The following is a 26,270-nucleotide window of genomic DNA, read 5'->3' on the forward strand; positions in this document are numbered from 1 at the left end:
ATTTGTGGACAGCCTTGCAGGATTCATGGTGTCAGTTCCCTCCAGCACTACTTCAGACATTAGTTGAGTCCTTGCCATGTCATGTTGCGGCACTTCTGTGTACTTGCGGGACCCTACACAATATTAGGCAGGTGTACCAGTTTCTTTGGCTCTTCAGTGTAAATTGACATTTGCAGTGCACTACTATTTCATTAGTACAAACTGCACTGCTAATATGGTCTCCTGTCCAACCAAACACAGCAGTTCTTCTGAACTGTACAGAAGGATACTAATAATCCAACTCATATTATTGTCCCCAGAGTCATTCTCGTTTGAAAGTTTGTGAGTGCTTGTGATCCTCTGTGCCACTTTGTCCAATTTGCTGCCTCTGTTGTCCATACTTTTCCTTTTTTACTCTTCTGTTCCACCTTTCTTTTACTGGCTTTACATTTCCCTTATTATTCCTGTCTCTGCTTTGTTGTTTATCATTTTAATTTCTCCTTGGCATTTTAGCTCTTTTTGTACTCCCCAATTTATATTACCAAGATCGTTAATTACCTGTTTATTGAATACACTGAAACACAGAAAAAAATGACACATGGTGTATAAGGGAAGGTACTAATCTGGTAAATTTTCCAAGACTGAAAATGAAAAGAGTTAAAATTCACACAACTTGAATTATGTTGCGGGGAACCACTAGGGGGCTTGGCTGAAATCCGCCTCTTCACTCATACAGTATCACAGTACACCAAAGTAGAATTCACAGCAGTGGATGGATTTCACTATACTCAGAACCCAAAGAGACCCCATCATCATGAACCAATAAAACAATCACTCCAAAAATATCCAGATATAATGAAGTAGTGCAGAATCGTCACCAGCGCATTGACACCCAAGAGGTGCCAGCCCACTGACAAGTCATCATCCTACCTCACATTGGCTGGACTGTTTTCAGCCATACCCGCTGATGCAAGGCAGAAACGATCTTGCAATCCTATGGGATGTTTTGATGAATGATGCCATACTATCAATATGCCTCTTTACACCAACATCCAGCTGATTTGCTGTGAGCAGCAAAGCATTTTGAGCACATCAGCTGGCTGATTTAAGACCAAGAGGTCACTGACCCATTCTCACTTCTGTTCAATAGGTTAACCATCACTATCCATGGCCAACTTACGATCACACCCCTCTTGAATTGGCAGGAAGGGCCAAAAACAATCTGGCCAATGCAGGGAAAGATGGTGCTGTGTCAGTGAGCCAACACCATTAGGGAGTCCATGCTGGTCCTGGAGAGGAAGTGAAGAAGCAGTAGCTGCTTGCCCCAATTGAGACTCTAAAAGCACAAGTTACTCCACTGCTAAGGGGAACGGGGTCTAAGTCCATGAAGACCTGCAGTGACAGGTACGAAGAAGATGGAAGGACACCCATTGTCCCTAGTGGAATGTTCCCTGTGCAGTCACCACCAAAACATCTTGATGACCTTGTTGCATCAGAATCAGTTCCGGGATCTAAGTGGGGGCCCACCTGAGGATACAGACCCATATTGGAGAGCCCACAAATGAAAAGTTGTCATTTCTTCATCTTGAACAGGTAGTGGTGTAAAAAAGTCTAGAAGTGTTGATGGGGACTGGTGGACTGCAAATATGGGTGGCTGTCATTCTGCTACAAAAAGAGAGCTGGTGTGGTTGAGCTGTCCCCAAAGCATTTGACAGTTGGGTCTTAATGGTTCAAACAAAATGATTCACCAGGTGATTGGAGGCAGAACAAAATGGATAAGCCATGATATGTTTGATGCCATCACAGGTGCAGAATTTCCAGAAGGCAGTTAGCATAAATTGCAACCCTTTAACTGTGACTAAGATGCGAGGTGTACATTTCATAGAAAAAGTTTTCTTGAGTAGTAGTTGTTATTGTCTGCTGCAGTTTAGTGACATCTATAAAAAGGGAGAAAGACTCAACAAGGATTTGCCACATGGCTCTCAAGAAAGGTGCCACAAAATCAATGTGCGGGCAGTCCCACAGCTGAGTTGATTTTGCCGAAGGGAAATATGATCACGGAGGTGCTGGTTGGTGCGTGTGACAGGCCAAACTATTCACCTTCCATGTTATGTCATTTTCCATTTGCAGCTAGTACACATAACTAACAATGAACAGTTACATGTGAGAGACCCCCAATGAGACTGATGGAGGAGGTGAAGCAACTGTTGCTATAGAGTCACACCCCTCACTACCCAGTGATAAAATGCTGAAAGGAACTGCAGAATTAGTGCACTCCAAAGATGATATCCAGCCCTTCCTTCTCTATTTATGAATAACTTGTTTGAGCCTGAGTTTTGGAACCGTTATTATAGGATTTTAGAAACCATCTGGGAATGTTTGGGAAAAGACAGATTGTGGGATTACAAGACAAACCTCTTCTGCTGTCTTTCCATCCCCCATGTTTCCTGTATTCCCACCATCCAAGACCTAGACCACCACTTGCATATCACAGTGTGAATCCAGTTGTATTCCTGTTGGTCTGTGTTCGGTCTTCTTGTTCCAAAAAAGAACTAGTTTACCATTTACCAGCCTAGTGAGCAGTTCACAAATACATTTTTTGTGCTTTTCTGTCACTGTTTGTTTGCCTCTGAAGCTTTTCACCATATTTACAGTTGCAGAATTTAAGTGCATAATAGTACAATTTTCATAATTTGTGAAAGAGAGAGGAAACAATTTCAGCTACATGTATCAAACTATTTAAGGTGAGGGACTTAGAGTAAGTCATACTGCACACTGCAATACTGGCTCAATCATTATCTGCATCTACAGTGCACCAGATGGTAATATGTCAGTATTCAGGAAAAACTGTAGCAAATTATGAGAGACTGCATGAGAAACAGTAAAATAATTATATTGTTTGGTGATTTGAATACCAAATTTGCAGTTGAGCCTGCAATTCTGCCTCATAATTTATTATTTGAATGCACTTATCATCATTTGTAGGTTAATTGGGGAATATAAAAGTGTTAATGGTCACCAATGTTGTGGAGACAATATAAAAGGTTCACAAAAAATTTTCATTTGCAGAGGAGGGGGCAGATGAAACTTACATGGAAAAAGAAATTAATACCACAGGAAACACAGAGATTCAAGATATTTTGCAAGTGACTATAGGGATCAGATGTCTTATTAGGGAAGCGTGTAATTTTCCTCCTGATCCTCCAGGACAAAGCTCTCAAATGAGAAAGCTCAACATCCAAGGAACCATACTCACTCTTGGCACTTGTGTTCTCTTCTGTACATTTTAAGTATTTGACAACCGAATATGAAGTTAATTTAGACTATGTAGGTGACTGATCTAAACAGTAATCAACACTCCTTCGTCGTCCACAAAACCCAAGTGTTGCTGACGTGAAATACACATAAAATGACTAGTATAAGCAAGATCATTGTAAGTGCTGCAACTGTCCAAACAAACAGTAGTCTCAGAAATACTGTAGAATATCCAGCAATACAGAAACACAAAATTCAAATACTAAGCCTGTCGTATAGAAGTCTAATATTGATTTTTGTCCATTCATTCACAGTGTTCCATAGATCCCCTCAAGAAGGAGTCATACCTTCTGTTTATCTCATAGGAGCAGCTTGATATTTACTTTGTTACACTGGTATTTTTGAAATACAGAAATCTATTTACAGTACACTATTATTTGTCATGCTACTTCCTTGAAGCTAAAAAGTATTTTGAATCCTAGAATCTAGGTACCCAGCTGATTTGTAAGAATGGCTAATGAGGTATGTTTTGTAATTTTCTTTTGAGCTGGTTGGTGTTCCCAGTTCCTGATTTTGTGTTAAAAGGGGAGCTTCTTGAATATGTCTTGTGAAAATACTGTGTGTTTAACACAATATACAATTGTTAATTACTTAACATTGCAGTAAACTGAAAAAAGTCTATCTATATATCATTTATTTGTCAAAGTCCAGAGACAACATGAATAATCAAAGAATCTACACAGTATATAAAATATAACTGACACTTTACTATTTGCATCACTCCCCTCACAAGTGTTTTTGATATTTGGGGCTGAAGTAGACACAACACCCAGAAGCAGTGAAGGTTCTTTAGTGGCACCATGTTAGATGAAAACCTATTTGCTGGAATGCAAATTATATAGCATAAATGGCCTCTGGGTAATATTTTGTAACTGTATCTAGTTAATGTTAGAAAGTCTGCATTGCACAGTTCACATGGTATTTGGAGAATTTTTTAAAGTCCAAATTGAGTGTGAAACAGTAATTTTAAATTGTCTCCTAGCACAATGGGTATATTATAAAAAGCATGGATGAGGTCAGTTGTGGAGAAAACTGTCTTGTTATGATTGTAAACAGAAAAATCCAGGATATGTGGCACAGGATAGCATTGAGGTATCACACTGGCATTAAGCTGATGATAGTCACTATTAGGTCACATCCCATTCTCTTCTTAGTGGCAGTACAGAATGGGAAGGTCCAGCTACAATATGAAAGCTGACATGCCACTTGATCCATTGTGAAAGGGAACTCTTGCTTTGTGATCTTGAGTTTGTCTGGAGGCAGCCGACGAGGCCATGCATGGACTGGTGGCCGTGGTGCTCTGACTGTTAAGTATCATTGAGTATCTTACTGGTGCTGGAGTAGTCAATGGATTGTCATTTGTTACATCACTGTCGATCAGTTTGACACCAAAATGGTTGGTGCAGTACAGGTATCCATGACTAGATAACAGTGAAGTAACACATTGGTGACAATCTCCATCTGGATTTATGTCAGAGATAGACAGTGGGAGGAAACATGATGTGTCCATCATGATAAGATCCATTTGTGGAACATGGGTGACCAATATCTGTATTTCACAGTGGAAATAAATGAGAAAAAAAGTTATGCTGAAACATGAACAATAAGGAATTGTCACTCGTGACTGTCCAGTTTGTAATCAACCACCACCACCACCACCACCACCGATTTCTGTCACACTTATGGGCTGCAGCTCAATATTCTTAGAGGTTGCTCATGCTGGAAGAGCATTGCTGTTGTAACACACATTTGGAGCATCCTGTTTGGAGGTCTGCAACTTGATCAGATTGTTCAGTTACTTTAATTTGCAAAATTTCGGGAACGCTCTCTGTCCTGCCAGAGATGGTTTGCTGTTTGTGGGTGGTTACATCTCAACTATTTGGTCAGTGGCTTGAGTATTTATCATGGTAGGGATAGAATTCACATGTGGCTGACATGAGCAGTTATACACAATGAGGTTGATGCAAAAACTTAGATAATGTGCACCTTATCATTCTGCCAAACAATTCATATTTTCCAGTATGTGATAGGGTCGTTTCAACATGTATTTCAGAAACTTTTTGTCACCAGATGTCTTGTGAAAATGCTACGTATTTATCTGGTGAGAGTATTGGTTTTTATATTGTGACAAATTGTGCATATCACCGGACCTGGTTTTATTGCAGTTGGACTGAAATCCCAGGATACAGCAGTTTAATACAACATTTAATACAATCATTAATCACACTACATGACAGTAAACTGAGAAAAAGAACATCTGTACATCCTCATTTATTCCTTAAGATCAAGACAGAGAACAATATCCCAAGAGCATTACGTAATGAACAAAGCTTATTGATTAGTTTGTTTATATGTTGAATTTATTTTAACTTGTTATCCAGCAGCACCCAAAGGAATTTTGCATACAGTGTTTCATTTACTTAGTGATCATTAATATCTACTTTTGGTGCCATCATGTTATTTTTCTTTATCTTAAATCACATAATATGAGTCTTTTTGGCTTAAACTGTTTGCTGTGACCCAGCTGTATGCCTGTTCAGTTATTATCTGAGCTGTGTGTGACAAGGCTGTGTAAGGACTGAAAAGCAATTGTGTGTGGTGTGCATTCAGTCTCAGTTTGGACCATGGGATTACCCCACTTTGCAGAGGTGAGATGGCTTGTATGTCTCAATGAGACAAAGTGTTACAGTAGGTGCAACTGTAATCGACAGATATCTATAGGAAGGCCAGATGAATCTGTGGTTCTTGAAGAGGGTGGCAGCCTTTTCAGTAATTGCAACAGTCTGGATGATTGACTGATCTTACCTTGTAAAATTAGCCAACATGGCTTTGCTGTGTTGTTACTGTGAACAGATGAAACAAGGAGAAACTATAGCTGTTATTTTTCCTGGTAGCATGCAGGTGTACTGTGTGGGTTAATGATGATTGCATCCTCTTGGGTAAACTTTTTCCAGATGTAAAGTGGTCCACCATTCAGACCTCTGAACAAGAAATTTTAGGAGGATGTTGTCATAAGGGAAAACAAAACCGATCCTATGAGTTTGGTGTCGAATATTACATCCCTTAGTTGGGTAGGTAGTTCAGAGAATTTAAACAAAACATGGGCATGTTGAAGTTAGATACAGTGGAAATTAGTGAAGTGCAATGGCGGAAAGAACGGATTTCTGGCAGGTGAGTGCAGGGTTATCAACACAAAATCAAATAGAGGTAATGGAGGAGTTGGTGCAATAATGAATAAGAAAATAAGAATGAAGGTAAGCTACTATGAACAGAACAGTGAATGCATTGCAGTAGCTGAGATAAGCGAAAAACCAAATCCCACGACAGTAGTACAAACTTATGCACCAACTATCTCCGCAGAAGAGGAGGAGACTGAAATAGTGTGTGATGAGTTAAAAAAAGATATTCAGACAGAGATGAAAATTTAATTGTGCTGGGGAACTGGAATTCAATAGTAGGACAAGGAAGAGAAGGAAAAATAGTAGGAAAACATGGACTAGGGGAAATGAATTGAAGGGGAAGCTGCCTGGTAGAATTTTTGACACAACATAATTTGATCTTGCCAACACTTAGTCTAAGAACCATGAAAGAAGGCTATCTATGCGGAGGAGAACTGGAGAAACTTGAAAGTTTCAGGTAGATTATATAATGGTACGACACAGATAAAGTAGATTTTAAACTGCTTTACTGGAGTAGAGATGTGTACTGGTTATGAACAGTGGATTAAAACAGAAAAAAATTGCAGAAATGTAGGAAATTAAGATTAGTCTAATAACAGTGGGCACAGAGGCTCTTAAACAGTCATTCTTACCATGCTCCATATATGATTGAAACAAGAAGAAATCCTAATAACTGGTGCACCTGAGAGTACCCTTAGCCCTGCATTTCATAGTGGTGTGTAGAGTATGGATGTATGTGTCGATGATATTTCACTAAATACAATATGTACCTTACAGTGTGTGAATATTTTTATACATTTCAAGTTAATATGATGTATATACACAGAAAAAATTTATGTAATGTTTTCTATAGTAGATAGTGTCGGAAGTTCCATGCAGCTTTTCGCGGATGATGCTGTAGTATACAGAGAAGTTGCAGCATTAGAAAATTGCAGTGAAATGCAGGAAGATCTGCAGCGGATAGGCACTTGATGCAGGGAGTGGCAACTGACCCTTAACATAGAAAAATGTAATGTATTGCGAATACATAGAAAGAAGGATCGTTTATTGTATGATTATATGATAGCGGAACAAACACTGGTAGCAGTTACTTCTGTAAAATATCTGGGAGTATGCGTATGGAACGATTTGAAGTGGAATGATCAGGGTGCCAGGTTGAGATTCATTGGGAGAGTCCTTAGAAAATGTAGTCCACCAACAAAGGAGGTGGCTTACAAAACACTCGTTCGACCTATACTTGAGTATTACTCATCAGTGTGGGATCCGTACCAGATCAGGTTGACAGAGAAGATCCAAAGAAGAGCGGCGCGTTTTGTCACAGGGTTATTTGGTAAGCATTGCGGAGATGTTTAGCAAACTCAAATGGCAGACTCTGCAAGAGAGGCGCTCTGCATCGCATTGTAGCTTGCTGTCCAGGTTTCGAGAGGGTGCGTTTCTGGATGAAGTATCGAATATATTGCTTCCCCCTACTTATACCTCCCGAGGAGATCACGAATGTAAAGTTATAGAGATTCGAGTGCCTACGAAGGCTTTCCGGCAGTCGTTCTTCCCACGAACCATACGCGACTGGAACAGGAAAGGGAGGTAATGACCGTGGCATGTAAAGTGCCCTCCGCCACACACCGTTGGGTGGCTTGCAGAGTATAAATGTAAATGTAGATGTAGATATTCATTTTGTGATTTTTACTTGAAAATCCAACTTAAGGAATGAAACATTCAAAGCAACTGTACGTAAGCAACTGACAGCACTAATTTTTGCCACTATTAACTCCAGTTCACAAAATCTATCATTTTGTAGGCATAGCACCCGCAGATATTAGACAAAGAAAAGCAGCAGAAATTAAGAGAAAACAAAAAAGTGATTTTGGGCTTCCCCTGCTTGGAAGCAAAATATCTTATCCTGGGGTGAAGTCGAGAAAAAGATTTCTTCAAACAACTGAAGCCATTACATCATTGCCTTCCACTTATCGAACAGAGCTGTGGCAAATCAAGGCACCATAAACCTAAAATAAGAGCCCACTGCTGGTTTGCAACTGCCCTACCAGATATGGGAGACTTTGAATAGACTGTGAACTGAAATGCTGCGGTGCAAACAAAACTTGAAGTGGTGGTGCTATGTTACTGGAGATGCAACCTATGAATGTGGAGTACTTCAAGGTGCTGAACACCTCTCGATCTGCTCAGAGTTGCCTGAAACCTGCACACTGGTGAACTTGGTTTCAATAAAGTTCCATCAATTATGACTGCTGAATTTTGAGCCTCAAAATCAGTTTGAAATCCACAAAGTCTTATGTATATATTGTAGGTATATTTTTAATTTGTAAATAACTGTACTGTCATGGATATGAAAATAATAATCACTATGGTTGTTTTGATTGGATTCACATCCTCACTGTTGCCTCTCTCTAACAAAGTAAAATATCCATGGTAGATATAAGTTTTAAGAGATCTAATGTATCATGTGTTTCAGTTAAGAATTGCTTTAGGTGTACCTTCATTTTTTGTTTCAGTTTGAGTTAACTAGCTGCTATTCAATGTTTAAGTGTGGATGTATAGATATGATACATATTTATTTATTTATTTATTTATTTTTGAACACTCAAAATGAGAGCCGATGAAATAAATGTGACCTTGGAGGAAACGCATATGATTTTGAAGATGCAGAGCATATGTACTGAATCTGAAACCAGTTCATCTATATTTGTCTTCCACTGTTTGATGTTGTATCCGAGTTCTCTCACTGATATGAAAATTTCCTGCTCCATTTGTTAGACAAAAATACATTAAATTTGGAATTTCCATATTTGAGAGATTCAGCTAAGGAAAAATGATAGCAAAATAACAAAAAAACCTTGTGAGTTATCATTTCTAATTGCAATTTGCCACAGCAAATAGTCTGGCTTAGACCGCTGTTGCTGTGATTCTGTATTAGATTCTTGAATGTGTGTCTACATAGTCACTGTCCACACATAACTATGAGATATAAGATCTGCACCACTGGTGAAGATGAAAAAGGTGGGTTATGCTGTGTACAAGATAAAGATACAAAATATGAAAAAATATATTTAAAGAGAACTGACTTATCCCATTAATTTTTCAAACCTTCTCAATGTTGCACATTATAAGCCAATCAATGAATGACAACTAATTTTCATTTTAATGTTTTGTTTGTTTTCCTATTGCAGAGTGATGTTAGATATGCTGTCCGTCCAAGGAAATATTGATAAAAAATGGGAAGACAAAATTGAAAAAGCTTTCTGGAGAGGAAGAGATTCTCGCCGAGAAAGACTCAAGTTAATAGAAATTGCTCGAAAAAATCCTGATTTATTTAATGCATCACTTACAAATTTTTTCTTCTTCAAAGAAGAAGAGAAAGAATATGGTCCAAAAGAAAAGCATATATCATTCTTTAAGTTCTTTGATGTAAGTTGGATGTTTTTATATCAAATTACTAAATATGAACATAGATACAATACATAATTTCCATTTGTTTTGTGTCTTTGTGCGTATCTGTGTGTGTGAGTGGAGGGGGGGGGGGGGGGCAGCACTCATGCACACGTGTTTTGACAGGAGAGTGCAGCCGAGGAGGAATGATGGAGGCTTAGGAGTTGAATGAATGTTATTGATAATGCGATGGCCACCAGAATTGAAAATACTGGAAGTGTGGCAAAATGATACAATACTGTAACAGTAATAAAAACGAGTAGCTGTTAGCTAATTGGCAATGTAAGTGAAAGGACACTTCTATTGCATTTTAGTTTTATGTGTCAATGATGAAATAGTTTTAGGATGATGTCAGGTGAATATGAGAATGTCAGTGATTTTTTCGGTGTGGTGAGAAACACAAAATCACCAGTTGGAAATATAGTGCTAGAGGGAACATATTTTCTAGCATTGTAGGTCAGTTATTGATTCACTGCCATGCAATACTCACTCGTTTATATGGTGGGCCTCCAACTTAATATCTTAGTACTACACAGGGAGAGAAGATTTAAACACATAACCTCTTCCTATCTACTAAAAGTGATCAGAAAAGCTCCTCCAGTGGGATAATCTTAAAGAGATCATTGTCTTCAGTATGGATTTGTTACACATGTTAATTGCAGAGACTGGAAGAAAACTAACCGAGCAGAGATACCACTCAAATTACAGCTATCACAAAGCAAATAAATACTGGACCAGACAAAGATATATCTTGGTAGTCATGTTTCAATAACTGATTCTCAGTGAATAAGTATACTGTGGCAGACTTCATTCACTTTAAATTTCAGCCCCACACATCAAAACTGATGTTTTGTTTCTGTCATTGGCACACTATCACAGTTTCACAGTACTTGTAGGTAAACTAGGATATAGTGGGGCAAATGCATAGGACCTGCCTATGTTGAGAGGTTGCCATTTTATCTTGGAAAGCTAGGAAAAATCAAGAATAGAGGAATGTGCTGACATGAATTGGCATAGACCTTTGGACATTCACCTCCTTTATCTCAGGTGTAAGTGAGCTCCTGAGAATCAAGAGTTACTGCATGCAGAAACATTGGTGTCACCATCTGTGACTTCTCTCATCCTATATGAAGTATATTGCCTACACTTAAGGATTCTGTATCAACTACTGTGGTTCATTATTTATGCCAACCTTCATAATAATAATGACACTGACAACATTTAAATGTGTTTTCCTGAGGTTATTTACATTTACTATTTAATGTGTTATAAAGGTACTTTACACTACTGCAGAATAGTAATCAGATTTAACTATCACATAGAAATTAGTTACGTTGTTCATACAACAGTTGTATTGCTCATAAAAGCTACCTGAAATGATGGCAACATCAACGCACACATTACACCGGTGTAACAAATTCTGCTGCACCCTTTCAAATATCCTGGGTACTCTGATAAGCAGATTCACTGTGCATTTTGAACAGCACACACCAAACCTCAAGAGCAGCCAGAAGAAATGGTAATCTCCACAATAACAGTTTTCCTACCTCACGTTGGCAGTGTGTCCCTCGAGATCAGCAGGCTTTTCAAGAAACATTCAGTAAAATATGTCTTCCATCCTTTGACGTGTGTGTTAATGATTCTGAGTTCTGCAAAAGATGACCGAAGAGAAAGGACACCAGGAATATGTAAATACCATGCCATTATGGGATATCTTACATTGCCCAGACATGTCGCACTGTTAAAAGACAGATGGGATGGATGTAGACATCGTACAGATTGGGTCATCCAGGAAAAAAATCTGCTGTTGCTGAACTCTTCAGTAATGTAGGTATGTAAAGCAGCTGGAACAGATGTCATCTGTCACTGGTCCAATACTTTTTTTTTTTATGGGATACTGTTTTATGCGAATCAGACTGAACTTCTATGACTGATTTTCAGTCATTCAGTCTGACGGAGAAAGCATACTAATCGAATACTAATATCCAAGGAAATAATGCATGAATAATTCAAAGACTACCTCTTATGTGGATAGGTTATGGGTACAATTATGCTGCCAGTGAGCTTAAAGCAATCATCTTGCCTAAGAAAGAACACTGGTGTCCAAAAATCAGGAAAAATAATCTAAAATAATAGTACTGTGAAATTGTGTGTCAAATGTAATGAATTCAAAATAAAATGTAAACACTTACCATAAGACAAATTTTTGTTTGTTACAGCAGAAATATCATAGTATGCAATACGGATATATCAGTTCAATATTGCACGAAAAATGTCAGATGCCGTATGATCATCCTGAACATTAATGCAGTATGATCAGAGGTGTATAATACTATTAATGACGTTCACTGTTACTTCCATAGGAAGCTAATTGGCACTTTTTGCAAAGCTATTTTTGATACAATAATAGTCTTTGGAGAGAAACTTCAAACAGTAATATGCCTTCTGAGAGAATTACAAGAGCAACCTTTGACACTGAGGTCAGAAGGTCAAGCTGGGCACTCTGAGTGCAGAGCTGTTTGTTGTCGAGTACATTCATCTACATCTACATGATTACTCTGCAGTTACCACTTATATGTCTGGTAAAGGGTTCATAGAACTACTTTCAGACTAATTTTCAGTTGTTCCACTTTTGAGTAGCAACTGGGAAAAATGAACACCCAAATCTTTCTGTGCAAGCTATGATTTCTCTTATTTTATTTTGATGTCATTTCTCCTTGTATAGGTTGCAGTTAATGAAATATTTGGACGTTTGGAGGACAACATTGATGTTTAAAATTTAATGAAAAGAACTCACTGCTGTGAAAAATGCCTTTGGTTCAATGATTACCACCCCAACTTGTTTATCATTTCTTTGATATTGTCTTCCCTATTTCTTGATAATTAATACAAAATAAGCTCCCCTTTTTTTAACTTCCTTGGTGTACTTTCAATCCTACTTGGTAAGGATCCCATACCACATGGCAATACTCCAGAAGAGGACATGTGAGTGTAATGAAGGCAGCCTCTTTGATACATTTTTTACATATTTTTAATGACCTGCCAACAGAACACATTCCTTTATTCACCTTCCCCACATCCACGAGACCAGCCATGTATAAAAAAAGAGCTATTGTTTTGCAAGACAAATATCAACCTATTTCACTGCTTTAGCAATCTTCCTAAGTATTAAAGATGTCATCTCTACAGATATTCATATCTTCAGATGTGAAATTGTGCTGCAATACTTCAAAGGGGTACCGTTCCATACACAGACTCTCCCTAATCGGTAGTATCTTTTTTGGGATGAAAGAGGGCTCCAGCAGCTCCTTGGCAGATCAAAATGTTTACTGTAATTTTTGCAAACTAAACTGGGATTCATTTATGCAGAGAACAGTCCTGCATTGAATCAACAGTCTGGCATACATATTGCCATGCGCCCTCCCTCCTGTGATTAGTGTTGAGCAGTAGCATGATAGTTTGCTTTGCATACAAACCATCTTCATAAAGCATCCTGTGCAGATTACTTAACAATAACATACTTTCATTGGCTGCACATGTAATTGGATTGGTTCTGGCTCCTAATGTTGAGTGTAAAATAATAAATATCTGTGATTTCCACAAATGCAGGCGTTATTGAGCCAACTGAATAACAAACCTGTGGTCAGAAATTCTAACCAACAGTCTACAAACAAAAGAAATATGTAGTATGTACATTTATCATTCTGCTCACTTATTGGCTTGCAGCCAATCAGCATCAAACTGTAGTTCCTCCGCCAAATGATGATTTAATGGAGTTGGAAATTCCTACTGTCTTCTCTCTCACACACACTGCCATTGTACTATCAAATATGTTGGTGTCAGCTGTGTATAGATGAGGTAAAGATGCTGCAGGTGCTTGAAATATTGAGCAGCAATGCTGTGACAGGAACTGAACAACTTCGACTTTCAAGTAAATGACTTTTGGTTGCTTCCTGTTATTTCTGTTTCTTTGTATTTTCCCTAATTTATGGAAATCATTGTATGGCATGTGGAAGGAAAGATGGAGATTCCACTGACTACATCTACAGACTGGAAAGCCATACAATAATCTGTCCCATCGCAGTTTATAAGAAGTGTGTGAAGCCATATTTCTTTGGTTGTATATGTGATATACAACAACATACAGTATCTTTGAACTATTCAAAAGATATTCCTGGCAGATCACTCAATTTCTAGTGGCACACTATAATGTGTTTGTGTAAAAGGCATTTTGGGTGATGTGGACTACAGTCTTTATTAGTAACACTACCACTTACATCCCGTTACAGAATAAAAGAAAGTTGCAGTAAGTCAGTTAGCCTACTTTATCTTTTAAAAGATGTATCTTATGAGAACATGAGGAGAACAAAGTACTCTGACTTTCTTTACACTTTTACCAAAAATATGATGTGAACGCACATATACAAGGGTTGGAACTTTAATAGTGGCAACTATTTATTTACAGCTCGTACAAAATAGATATGTGTTTTAAAGTTTTACTGACCTTCAAAGCAGTCACCAGCATTGTGTACAACCCATTGCCAATGATGTGGAAGTCGTAGGATACTCTTAGCAGTGACAGTTGTGTTGACAGTTCGAGCGGCGTGGTCTGCTGCCCGACAAATTTGCAGCAATTCTGAAGCGAATGCTGTGAAGTTTTTCCTTCAGTTTATAAACTGAGTTGAACTCACATGGGCTTAAGTCAGGGGAGTGCAATAGGTGGTATAGCACTTAGCAGCCCCATCAGTCAAACAAATCAGAAACAACTTGCACTTTACGTGCTTGAGCAATGTCTTGCAAAATGATGGTCAGATCCTGCAGAAAGTATCATCACTTATGTCTCTAAGCTGGTCATACATTGTGTTCCAAAAATGAATAGTATAGAGACAGAAGTGATGACACTATCCGCAGGAACCTGACCATCATTTTGCAGGACAATGCTCAAGCACGTACAGTGCAAGCTGTTACTGATTTGTTTGACTGATGCGACTGCGAAGTGCTATACCACCTACTGCACCCCCCTGACTTAAGCCCACGTGAGTTCAACACAATTTCTAAACTGAAAGAAACACTTCATGGCATTCACTTCAGAACTGCTACAAATTCGTTGGGCAATAGACTGTGCGGCTCGAACTGTCAACACACAAGTGTCACTGCTAAGAGTATCCTACAACTTCCACATTGCTGGCAGTGGGTTATACACAATGCTGGTGACTACTTTGAAGGCCAGTAAAACTTTGAAACATATGTCTTTTGTATGAGCTGTAAATAAATACTTGCCACTATTAAAATTCCAATCCTCATATAATTTGGAGGTTCTACATGATATTAATCATCAACACCAAAATTGAAGAACTACTAGAATTCTCTAAAATGAAGATGTTAATTAATATGGTTACTTGTTTGGCATATTGCAACTCTCAACTGTATCAAAATGGCTTTCTTATATTCTAAGTATGGAGTGACAGTTTAAAGTGTTATATTAATGAGACTGTTATTATCAGTGTTAGAATGCTTGCCCATGTATAATTTGTGTGTTGTTTGTATGTTTGAAACATTAATGAATTTTTCAACATCTCTAAAATGTTCCAGTATTTTAATAATTCTGGTCCCTCTTTCTCTCAGTTAATTTGAATTTTTTATTTGTTTCAGTATAAGTATCAAATAAACATTGATGGGACTGTAGCAGCTTACAGATTTCCCTACTTGCTGGCAGGTGACTCCCTTGTTTTCAAGCAAGATTCAAAGTATTATGAACACTTTTACAATCAACTAGAGGCTTGGAAACATTATATACCTTTAGATGCTGACCTTAGCAATATAGTAGAACAAATAATATGGGCGAAGAAACATGATGCTGCTGCAAGAGCCATAGCAGAAAGAGGTCAACAGTTTGCAAGATCCAATTTGATGCCACAAGATATATTTTGTTATCATGCTACCTTGCTTAAGGTATTTAATTCTATTTTTCTCTTCATAGTGAAAAATACAGCTATTTTAATAATAAGAAAATTAGAGGATTTCTAAGTGAGAAATAGTATTGTGTTGTCAGATATATTTTACTCTAAGGCTTAATTTGAGCTTAATCAAAGGATTTGAAAGAATTATACTTTCTGCCGAGTGGCAAAAGAGTTATATGTGTGTGTGAAAAATGTCCCTTATCCACTTTACAAAATATAAGGAATGACATCCAATCAAATCAGATTTATAAAATAACACAGATGAAACTGTCGCAAGTGTTCAAAGATGAACACTTACTTGCTAATAAATGATTACGTAATTGCAAACAATGTAAAAGCAAAAGGTTTAACAGCCCTTTGACATCTATTTCATTCGAAACATCGAGCTTATTCAACAATATAAGAATGAAGGAGGAAATCAACTGTCATCCCACTGAAAGGAACAACTGGGAATTTGCCTGAAGTGATTTAGAGAACCCATACAAAATCTAAATGTCGATAACTGAACAAAGATTTCAATCACACTCCTCCTGAGTATGAATTGAGTGTCTTAACAGTTTCATTAAATTCTTGGTAAAAGGCACCAAAGAAATCCAAATTCGTATCCAGCAACATGCAGGCACTAAAGGTCTCCCTTCTTGTACTAAAATGTTAATTGGTGGAACTGTAGAATTCATCTAGAACATCTACATAGTGCAAATAAAATTTGTACATCAGAGGAACATAAAATTTTTGATTGTGTTTTAATACGAGAGAAGGAAAGTTGCTACTCACCATATAGCGGAGATGCTGAGCTGCAATAGGCACAATAAAAAGATTCACACAATCATAGCTTTCAACACACACACACGCACAGCTGCAGTCTCAGAGAGCTGAAACTACACTGCAGTGTAGCTGAAGTTATTTGCTGCAGTGATCCTGCTCTGCAGTGTCCCTAGACCATGATGTGTGACTTCTTCACCTTTTGCAATGAGCAAGTGCTGAAGGAGAGCTTCAAGCTATTTAAATGATGTAATCAGTTTTGTGATAACTCTTCTATATTATAACTTGTAATGTTTCCATTACAATTGCGACTAATACAGTTCTCACACCAGATGTTGATCATTACATGTGCTGCTATACTGATCTGAGATTTCAGAATGATCATTCTCCCATATTCTTCAATTGTTCTGGCATTTACATTATTGCCCATACAGTTTGCCCTGTGACATCCAAGGCACCACAAAGCCACAACTCCAAAGCAGGTGGAGAATTACACTCACTGTCGTGCATTGTTGATGTTCTGAGCTGACTTATTTCGCATCCATCTGCACACCAGAGCGTTTACATTGAGATGCTCCACACTTAATAGCTATCTAAACAATGTTTCCAGTTTCCACAAACATCTTTCTTCAACCTAAGTGATGAGAAATGGAACATGTTATTCCACAGAATCAACAAGTTACAGGTTACACCACAGTCTGGCCACCCGGATTCAGGTTTTGAATGGTTTCCCTCAGTTGAGCAAGGTGAAAATCAAGATGATTTCTTTTAAAAAGACAGGGTCAATTTATTTCACCATTCCTGTCCAATCCAGACTTTTTTTCCCATCTCATGTTAAAACTCTAATCTACCTTACTTCCTTTTATCCAGACACAGAAAGTAAAAGTCCTATCAAAACAAAGACTATTTTGAACATCAATGCATACTAGGTTCTATCCTTTCGGAGGTGATTTGCTCTTGCTTTCCTCTAAAATTTGGCATTGGGTATGAACTTACAGTAACTTGCCTTTACATTCCCCACTAAAGAGAGAGATCTGGGTTTGATTTCCAGTATCACATATAGTTTTTACCAGTCAGAAAAGTTCATTGCAATGCACATTTCACTGTAGAGTGAGAGTTCATTCAAGAAATAGTATGCTACGAATAAGCCATTTTCTGCCATGTCCTTTCACTATTGTCTTTTAGTCCAAGAAGAAGATATGGTATGGAGTTTGGAAGAGTTGGATTGCAAGATGTTTTCAGATGCTTTGTTTTTTAAGAGTAATACCCTTAAAAGACTAACATCTGGGTTCAAGTCCTTGTCAAATACAAAATTTTAATCTGTCAGGGTGTTTCTTTGCAGTATGCAGTCTTCTCAGGATGAAAAATCATTATCTAGTTCCGAAATTGTTTACAGTGCAAGTATTGCCATCCACAAAGATTAGTCATATTCAGGATATGTTTTAACTGTATTTGGCTTGTCCTCGGTATTCAATATCCAGGCTGAATCCTTCATTCTGTTGGTACTACTTATAACAGCAGTGTAAAAACTAGGTGCTGTTGTGCTTGATAGCTCACAGACATTTGGTAAGCAGAGGAATCTAAAGACCACTAATGCAATCTAGTGCTGAGAAATAATAGATAGACTGAACAGGCTGCTTCTTAAACTTTAAGTCTCAAAATCAGTACTTTCTTCAATACCTGCACTAATAAGTATCTGTTTTGTTCATCACTAATGTAATCATTTCATTATCAATTTTATGGTTCTGTATAATTACATTTTTTTATCATTTTTTAATAACAATTTTACAGAACTGGTCTCACCGTGTGATTAGTGAAGTTAAAGTACTAGATGGTATGGAACATGTTCCACAGCCAGTTCCAGACAAACCACATGAAGATTGCCAGTGTGATCAACTATCAGCTAAGCAAAGTCAAGGAGATGACAAGGACTTGAGAAATAAGGAAGAGCTGTAGTTGAAGAAAAACATGTTCCTTGCTTTTAATATTAACAATACCATATTATTTAATTTCGTATCTGTGTGTTACCAATTTATGAATACAGTTTTGGCAAAATGATTGAAGTACATTTTGTCTCCCCTCTGTATCGCACGGTTTGTAAGTTTCACACATGTTGCCTTTTCTTACTATCTGCTGAATGTAGTGATTCTAATGGAAGTGGCTGCATGAAACCATCTAGAACTGAAATAAGTGATGTGCCTGCACTATGCATTTTTCTCTGTTTCATAATTGAAAGGAAGTAATATATCAATACTTCCTCAAATATTAGATTTTACTAGTGAACAATTAAAAAAAGCTACATGGGCTGTAAAAGAGGAATTTGTAATGAATTGCACTGTTATTCAAAGTATTTCATGTTCAAACCTTTTTTGCTTCTTATATTTTAAATGGGAAAAAATAATATCCATATTTGCATATAATGGCATCTGACACAATTTCTTGAAAGAGGAAGATATCTTCACCCATAACTGCAATATTTTAAGTTTTATTAGTGTTCACTTGGATCACAGATGTCTTAACTCAACACGGAAAACCTCCTCCATATTGCTTCAATGAATACCCACAGCCTCCACTTAGTAAACATCAATCATCAGGATAGCGTAGCCCTACCTTACTGTGTATCTTTAAGCATTTTACATTGTGGGTTGAAGATATATTCACAATTTACACTGAATCACTGAATGTATAAACAGTGTATTAGAGCAAGCATGAACACGTGCAAATGTGAGCCCTTATATAAATGCATTCTTAAACGTTTTGCAGCTTCCATGCCTTATATTTGGGAGTATTCAGTTGCTGGCACTGAGAATTGAACATTCAGTAAAGTCAACAATCTGTCTTGTAGCCGTCGAAAGTTAATGAGTGCTGCTTTCAGCCAGTCAAATATACAATCCTTGGAGATTACAGAGTGGGTGTCAGATGTGTCGCATTTACTGAATCAATGGCCTGCTGTGATGCTGTGAACCAATTTTTCTGCTGCTGTTTCTGGATGGCACAAATTTTCTGCTGTTTTGTCTTCAGTGTTTGTGTTTATTATGAGTAATCATTTATATTCAAGAATTCCTGTATGGTATAGGAGGAGAAATGTCTTTAATACATAGATTGTTGCATGCATAGTGATGGCTGTTTCACCATTAGGCCAGGCCATGGTGTCAGGCTTTAGGTTCTGCAGTGGCCAGCAGCATGTTGAGTGTAAAGCTCTGTCATGGTGCCGGGCAGTCTTGTGGCAACTAACGTTTTAATCTACATTTGAAACATTTCTGTTTGACAGCCATTTTATTTCCAAGGGTAAATTGTTGAAGTTAGTTGCATAGAAATGCAATATGAAGCAGCTTCTACAATCTTTGACACTTTTTAGTGGTACAAGAGAGTATGCCACCAATTGGGCCTTGTGCATCACCCAGCAACCTAATGGTTCATTTAATAATAAGATATGCCTCCTGCATTCAATCATTTTGATGCAATTTATGTATAATAGTGATCTAGAAATTAATGATGTTGATGGCGTTTGGAGGACATGTTACCTACACCAAAAACCGTTGACTTGTTCACATTCACTGATGACATTTTCATGACATGGGCTCATGGCAGAGACAGTACTTGCCATTTCCTCCATAACATCAACACCTACTTCAAAATCTGCTTCACTTGTCTCTTCTCAGAGTAATGAGCCACCTTCTTAGATGCTGATCCCTGCCTCTCAGATGGCTCCACAAATATGTCTGTTCATATAATGTGCACCAACCACAACAGTAATACTTTGACAGCTGCCATCCACTCCATGTCAAAAAGTATATTCCTTATTGTCTTGCCACTGAAACCCCTGCTCGGCACCACAAACAATACATTGGGGGATGGCTGGGATTTATCTGTTTCATGATACTTAAACAAATTCTAATTACAACATGTAAGTCAGGGAGTAGAGCCACAACAAACTAGAGCAATTAAGCCACACACCATTTACAGCTTTGCAAGGCTTAAGGTTATACAAGTTTCACAATGTACTTAGAAATACTATCCTTGTCACTTCATACACACTGAAGTATAACCTTATATGGAGATGAACAACCAAATACAGCAAGCGAGCTACTTTAACTGATCTAAGTTATCTTGGGCATTAGCTCCACAGAAATTCAGAATTTTATTAAAGCCCCTAAACGTAAACTGCAAATATCAACCACCGAAGGATTAAAAAGAGAAAAACAATCGCAACAATACTAATACTACAACAGACTTCTCTTCAACTGGATATCCTAGTGATTGCCCCATTTAACAAATTATAAAACCAGTGGACACCCCTTCTCTCCCCCCCCCCCCCCCCCAAAAAAAAGGGAAACCTAATCTGGAAAGCCACTGAACCCCAAACAATTACTCAAACTTAGTGATAAAACAAAAAATATAAGCAGCAACACCTAGCAACATTTTTGAAAATTTTGGAAAACCATGCCCACTCAATTCCAAACATGCTACAGTGTTACCCTACTACAATTTACTACCAAGCAAAACAAGCAAATGAACTACATGCAAGCCCCTCAGCAGATGCTTATACAGGAGACTCGCTCCTCATGAATATTACTAACATTGACGGATTTGAGCACCATTAAATGAGAATGACATATCATTAGCACATCAGACTTAATAGGTACCAGTCTAATCAATGCAGCAGTTAAAAATCACATAAATATATTTTAAAATCATGTACTTGTCTTGAGCAGCAGCTGTAGAATGAAATCTACATGAAGAAATAATAAGCAGCCAATCAGTTGCAAAATGGAAGGTTTACTTAAACCGCTTAGTTGTGATTTCCACGTTTATAAAAACGTCTTCTTCAGAAGGAAAATAGTGACAACTGGTTTACATGTTGTAGCAAAGGTACATTAAAATATAGTTGAAAGGTGTCAGTAAAACATAATATTTCATCTCCATAATATTAAAAACATGCATAACATGGTGGTCATCATTGAGTAGTACCTTACCAATGTACAGTCAATGCATTTACTTAATGTACATTGGTGAGATTCTACTCAAATGATGACTACCATATTATACGTGTTTTTAATATTATGGAGGCAAAATTTTATGTTTTACTGGCACCTTTCAACTATATTTTTAACATTACTCTGCTACAACATGTAATCGAATTGTCGCTATTTTCACCATGGTCAAGGACTTTAAATAAACCTTCCGTTTTGCAACTGACTGGCTGCTTGTTATTTCTCTATAAAGATCACATAAACATCTACAGAACAATTAGAGCAACGCTAACCACAGCTTAATAAACATCAAACAAATTCCACTCAAGGAAAAGCATGGAAGCCAACAGCATATCACCAAGACTGATAAATTCTTAGTTCCTGCTCGTGTTCCATTAACAACAACTAAAACCAGCACAACAGCATTGAACATGCAAACACTGATGGCCAAAATCTAATCGAGGGAATCAATGGCCTCTAATTACATAATTATAATTCTTCAAAGGACATAAAAAAAAAGAAAAATACTATAGTATCTCTCAAGACAACAATCACCACCATATAGACTCTGTCCGACTCACTGCTTGCTTGTCCAGTACACAACAGTCTGAAGCACTGGATCTTTTAAATTAACACTGTAGCCCACCATGGCCAAAGGTGAAAATAAAACTTGTGGGAAGAGGCATACTGTGTGAACTCCTTGTCAATATTTGTGTGGCCTCCAGTCATGTGATACTTAAGGGGGTCTCAACTTGATTGATTTAGGTACCCTGACCTGTTGCATCCATTTCCAGCTGTGATTTATGGGCCTTAACTACATCACCTTGCTTTACTCCAACCAGTTGAACTGTGACATGTTTCAGGAACCTGGTTATGCGAAATGATCCCTTGAGCCTTGGTAGCAGCTTCTTTGTGATCTTGTCAACAGCCCTACTCAATGCCTGATAACTGTTAATGAACATCACATCTCCCACATGATTTGGATTTACCAGATGCCCTGCATTATACTTCTTAGCTTGCTGTTGATGCCCTCTATGGATGCTAGCCTTAGCTGCCTTCCACTGCTGTGCAATGTTTTCAGCACTAATCTGACCAGACAACAAACCCTCACTACCCCAATGATTACTGAGGGGTAAAGAAAAAAAACAATTGAGTGGGAGTTATCTTATGAGCTTGGTGCCTGGCAAATATGAGCCAGTGCGAAGACTGATTCCACTTTGATCATCTCGATAATAAGCGATCAATGCTTCTCAAAGATTCCAATTAAGTCTTTTGTCATATAATCAGTTTGGGTAGCAGGGAGTGGTTATAATGTGGTTAATGACCAAGCTAAAACAAAAAATCTCTGAAAAAATAGGAGTAAAAAGAAGTTGCATCATTGCTAATGATTGCCTTACTGCGCCCAAACACAACAAGTAAACCCTGCACAGCTGCTTGTGCGGTAGCGGCGTTAGTGGAAAACAACCAAGTGAATCTGGAAATCACCACAACACAAATGGCTGGGTTTGTGTGTTACCTTGTCAATACCTTGTCTTGTCTATTACTTAAGCGTGGACTTCTAATGAATGGCGTCACATTGTAATTGGCAATGAATCGTGGTTCTGCACTATCGGATCACAACTGTCAGCAAGTGTGGCATTGACCAGGGCTGTTGTCCCATTTTTTCCAATGTTCAGGAGACACACATCAGTGGCTTCATGATGTAGGGAGCCATTGGGTACATCTTCAGGAGATGGCTAGTAGGAACTGAGCAGACTCTTATAGTACAATGTTACATCACAGACATCCTGCATCTTTGTGACTTACCTCTCATATGAAAGGACTGTGATGCCATTTTTCAATGCGACAGTGCTCATTCACACATTGAACGCGTGTCTATGAACTGTCTGCATTACGTTGAGGCTCTCCTGAGACCATCTGACCGTGACTGAACTTGTGTGGGATCAGTTCAAATGTCAACTCCACCCCAGTGCCAGTATCCAGGATAGAAAGTAAGAGTTACAATAGTTGAGGGCCATCTTGCCTCAGAAGAGGATACAACAGCTTTGTGACACCCTTTCCAACTGAATCAGTGCTTACATCCTGGTCAGAGGGGGTGCAGCATCAAACTGATAAATTTGATTTGATTTATTATTGGTCCCATAGATTATACAATTTGTACAGCAAAGCACATCATGATATAGGACAAGTCAATTTGAAAAATTATGTTAAGATGGTATATGGCGAGAGATGACAGTAGTGGCACATAACTCACATAGCAGAATACATATAGGATATATAGACAAAATATAAAAATGGTGGTGTGTGATGAGAGATGACGGTGGTGCATACTGCACATAGCAGTATACATATAAGAGATACAGACGGAATATGAGTAACAAACAATAATTTAATTATCTTACTCAGTAGAAATATCTACAAGTGAATATTCAGCTTATTACAAGTAATTAAACTATTGTGGTACAAAGTTCACATAGCAGAATACATATATGAGATACAGACAGAATATAGATAAGATACAATAATTAAATTATCTTACTAAGTAGAAACATCTGCAACTGAATAAACAGCTTATTGCAAATAATTAAAACTTTGTTTCAAGAAATTCATGTACGGAATAGAAACAGTGATTTAGTAGCAATTCCTTTAATTTAATTCTCATTATTTTTGGGTTTTTGCTTGTTTTTATGTCTGTTGGGAGGTGGTTGTATATTTTAATGCCCATACATTTAATCCCATTCACATATAATTTTGTGTTGTGGGCTATAATGTGTAACTGTGTTTTGTTTCTGGTGTCCTGTGTGTGGCGGTCTGCATTTCTGTTGAGGGCGTCCAAGTGCTGTACTGTAAAACAAGCTAGTTCCAATATATACAGGCATGGCAGTGGCAAGATTTTTAGCTGTTGAAATAGTGGTTTACAGTGTTCAGTTCTCTTTTTACATTTCATTATTCTTACGACTTGTTTTTGTAACTTGAAAATTGTGAGAGAATTAGAGCTCTTTCCCCAGAAGATTAGGCCATAGCTCAAGACAGACACAAACAGGGCATGGTACACCAGCTTCAAGGTATCTACACTGGCTGTGTCTTTTAATGATCGTAATAGATAGCAGGATTTACTAAGCTTTTGTGACATTGCCTCAATATGTGGTTTCCAATTTAGTATGTTACTGATGGTAAGTCCAAGAAATTTGGTGTCCTGCCTGTTTGTAATGTCATCTTTGCCGATAACTATAACTGCATCGAAGGGGGTTAGATTTTGTCTAGTATGGAAGTTCATACTTACAGTTTTTTGAGTATTTATGAGTAGTCTATTTCCTTCAAACCATGATTGTAAATGACAAGTAGTTTCATTAACTGCATCTTGCAATGTGTCACCTCTACTGGTTATCAGGATATTTGTATTGTCCGCATACAGAAAGGAGCTGGCATTCGGTATGTGTTCTGGGAGATCATTTATGAACAATATGAAAAGAACAGGGCCAAGGACAGATCCCTGAGGGACGCCATTTGTTGTATGTAGTATATGTGACCTGCAGTGCCTGAATGTGATTTTCTTATTTCTACGTATTGCTTTCTTTGACTAAGGTAGCTATGGAACCAATTGTGGGCTACACCTCTAAACCCATACTTATGGAGTTTCATAAGCAGCAGCTTGTGGTCGACCATGTCAAAGGCCTTGGCCTGATCAAGAAATATACCAACAGCAGATTGTTTATGGTCAACGAAACTTGAGCACTTTTCTAGGAATGCGTACAGAGCATGTGTGGTGTACCTATTTTTCCAAAATCCGTATTGGGTCATATTGCCAAATTCTTTGTGAATGGGAGTTTCTTTCCAATAATTGAATAACATCATAGACCCCTCACATCCCATGAAGTGTCACTCATTTCCTCCTACCCCTCTGACTACTTCACTTTTTCAGTCAGACCGCATACATGTGATAGTGTCAAGTTCGTAGCACTGTCTCCATATTACTTCGTGTCTGCTGTAAACATTATGGCTACATAGCGCACAGAAAGTGCAAACAAATTCTGCATGATACTGACACCATTGTACGGGCAGTGGGACGAGTTTGGTCTGTTACCATTAAAGGATGAAAGCTTTTAATAGAGTACTGAGAAACAAAGACTTTTTGCAAGACGATAATGTCTTTCGTTTTCAGGTTCCTTATAGTGATTCCCATTTCAGTATGGAATTTCTACACTTTTGTAACATTGCTGTACTCTCATTTCAGCTGTTGTTATGCCCACTTATTTCACGATAAAACCATATAGATAACAATGATCACTGCTACTTACCTCATAATCCTGGGACAACTTACTGCAAGTACTTGATTTGTTTTTCTTTTCTTTGTAGGAAGGTAATGAGTGAATGAGTGAGTCTCCAGTCTTCTGACTGGTTTGATGTGATCCACTATGATTTCCCTCCAACAAGCTAAGAAAAGATTTTTTACCTCTCTTAGTCAGTACATTACAACCCAATCATCAGATCATAACTACCCTTGAACCAGCAAGTTTCGCATGTTTTCTTCTACAGCGCATCATCACTGGTATAAAAAGTTTCAAATTTTAGCTAAAAGCTGGAACCCCTACTAAAAGAATGTCATGGTGTTAGTAAGTTATTCAAAGTGTCTGATGAGTGGACAGGTTTACAGACAC

The 26,270-nt window shown here is 37.9% G+C and overlaps 1 protein-coding gene across 1 annotated transcript in view; it reads left to right on the top strand.

Moving 5' to 3' along the window:
• Positions 1-18,697, top strand: part of LOC126456994 (protein O-glucosyltransferase 2-like) — a 93,472-nt gene extending 74,775 nt beyond the window's left edge. The window contains exons 5-7 of the mRNA XM_050092958.1: positions 9,659-9,896; positions 15,570-15,869; positions 18,431-18,697. Of these exons, the coding sequence (XP_049948915.1) occupies positions 9,659-9,896; positions 15,570-15,869; positions 18,431-18,595 (703 nt within the window). The 3' untranslated portion in view covers positions 18,596-18,697. The remainder of the gene's footprint in view (positions 1-9,658; positions 9,897-15,569; positions 15,870-18,430) is intronic.
• Positions 18,698-26,270: the final 7,573 nt, after the last annotated feature.

Source organism: Schistocerca serialis, chromosome 2 (genome assembly GCF_023864345.2).
Source record: "Schistocerca serialis cubense isolate TAMUIC-IGC-003099 chromosome 2, iqSchSeri2.2, whole genome shotgun sequence".
Lineage (NCBI taxonomy): Eukaryota > Metazoa > Arthropoda > Insecta > Orthoptera > Acrididae > Schistocerca > Schistocerca serialis.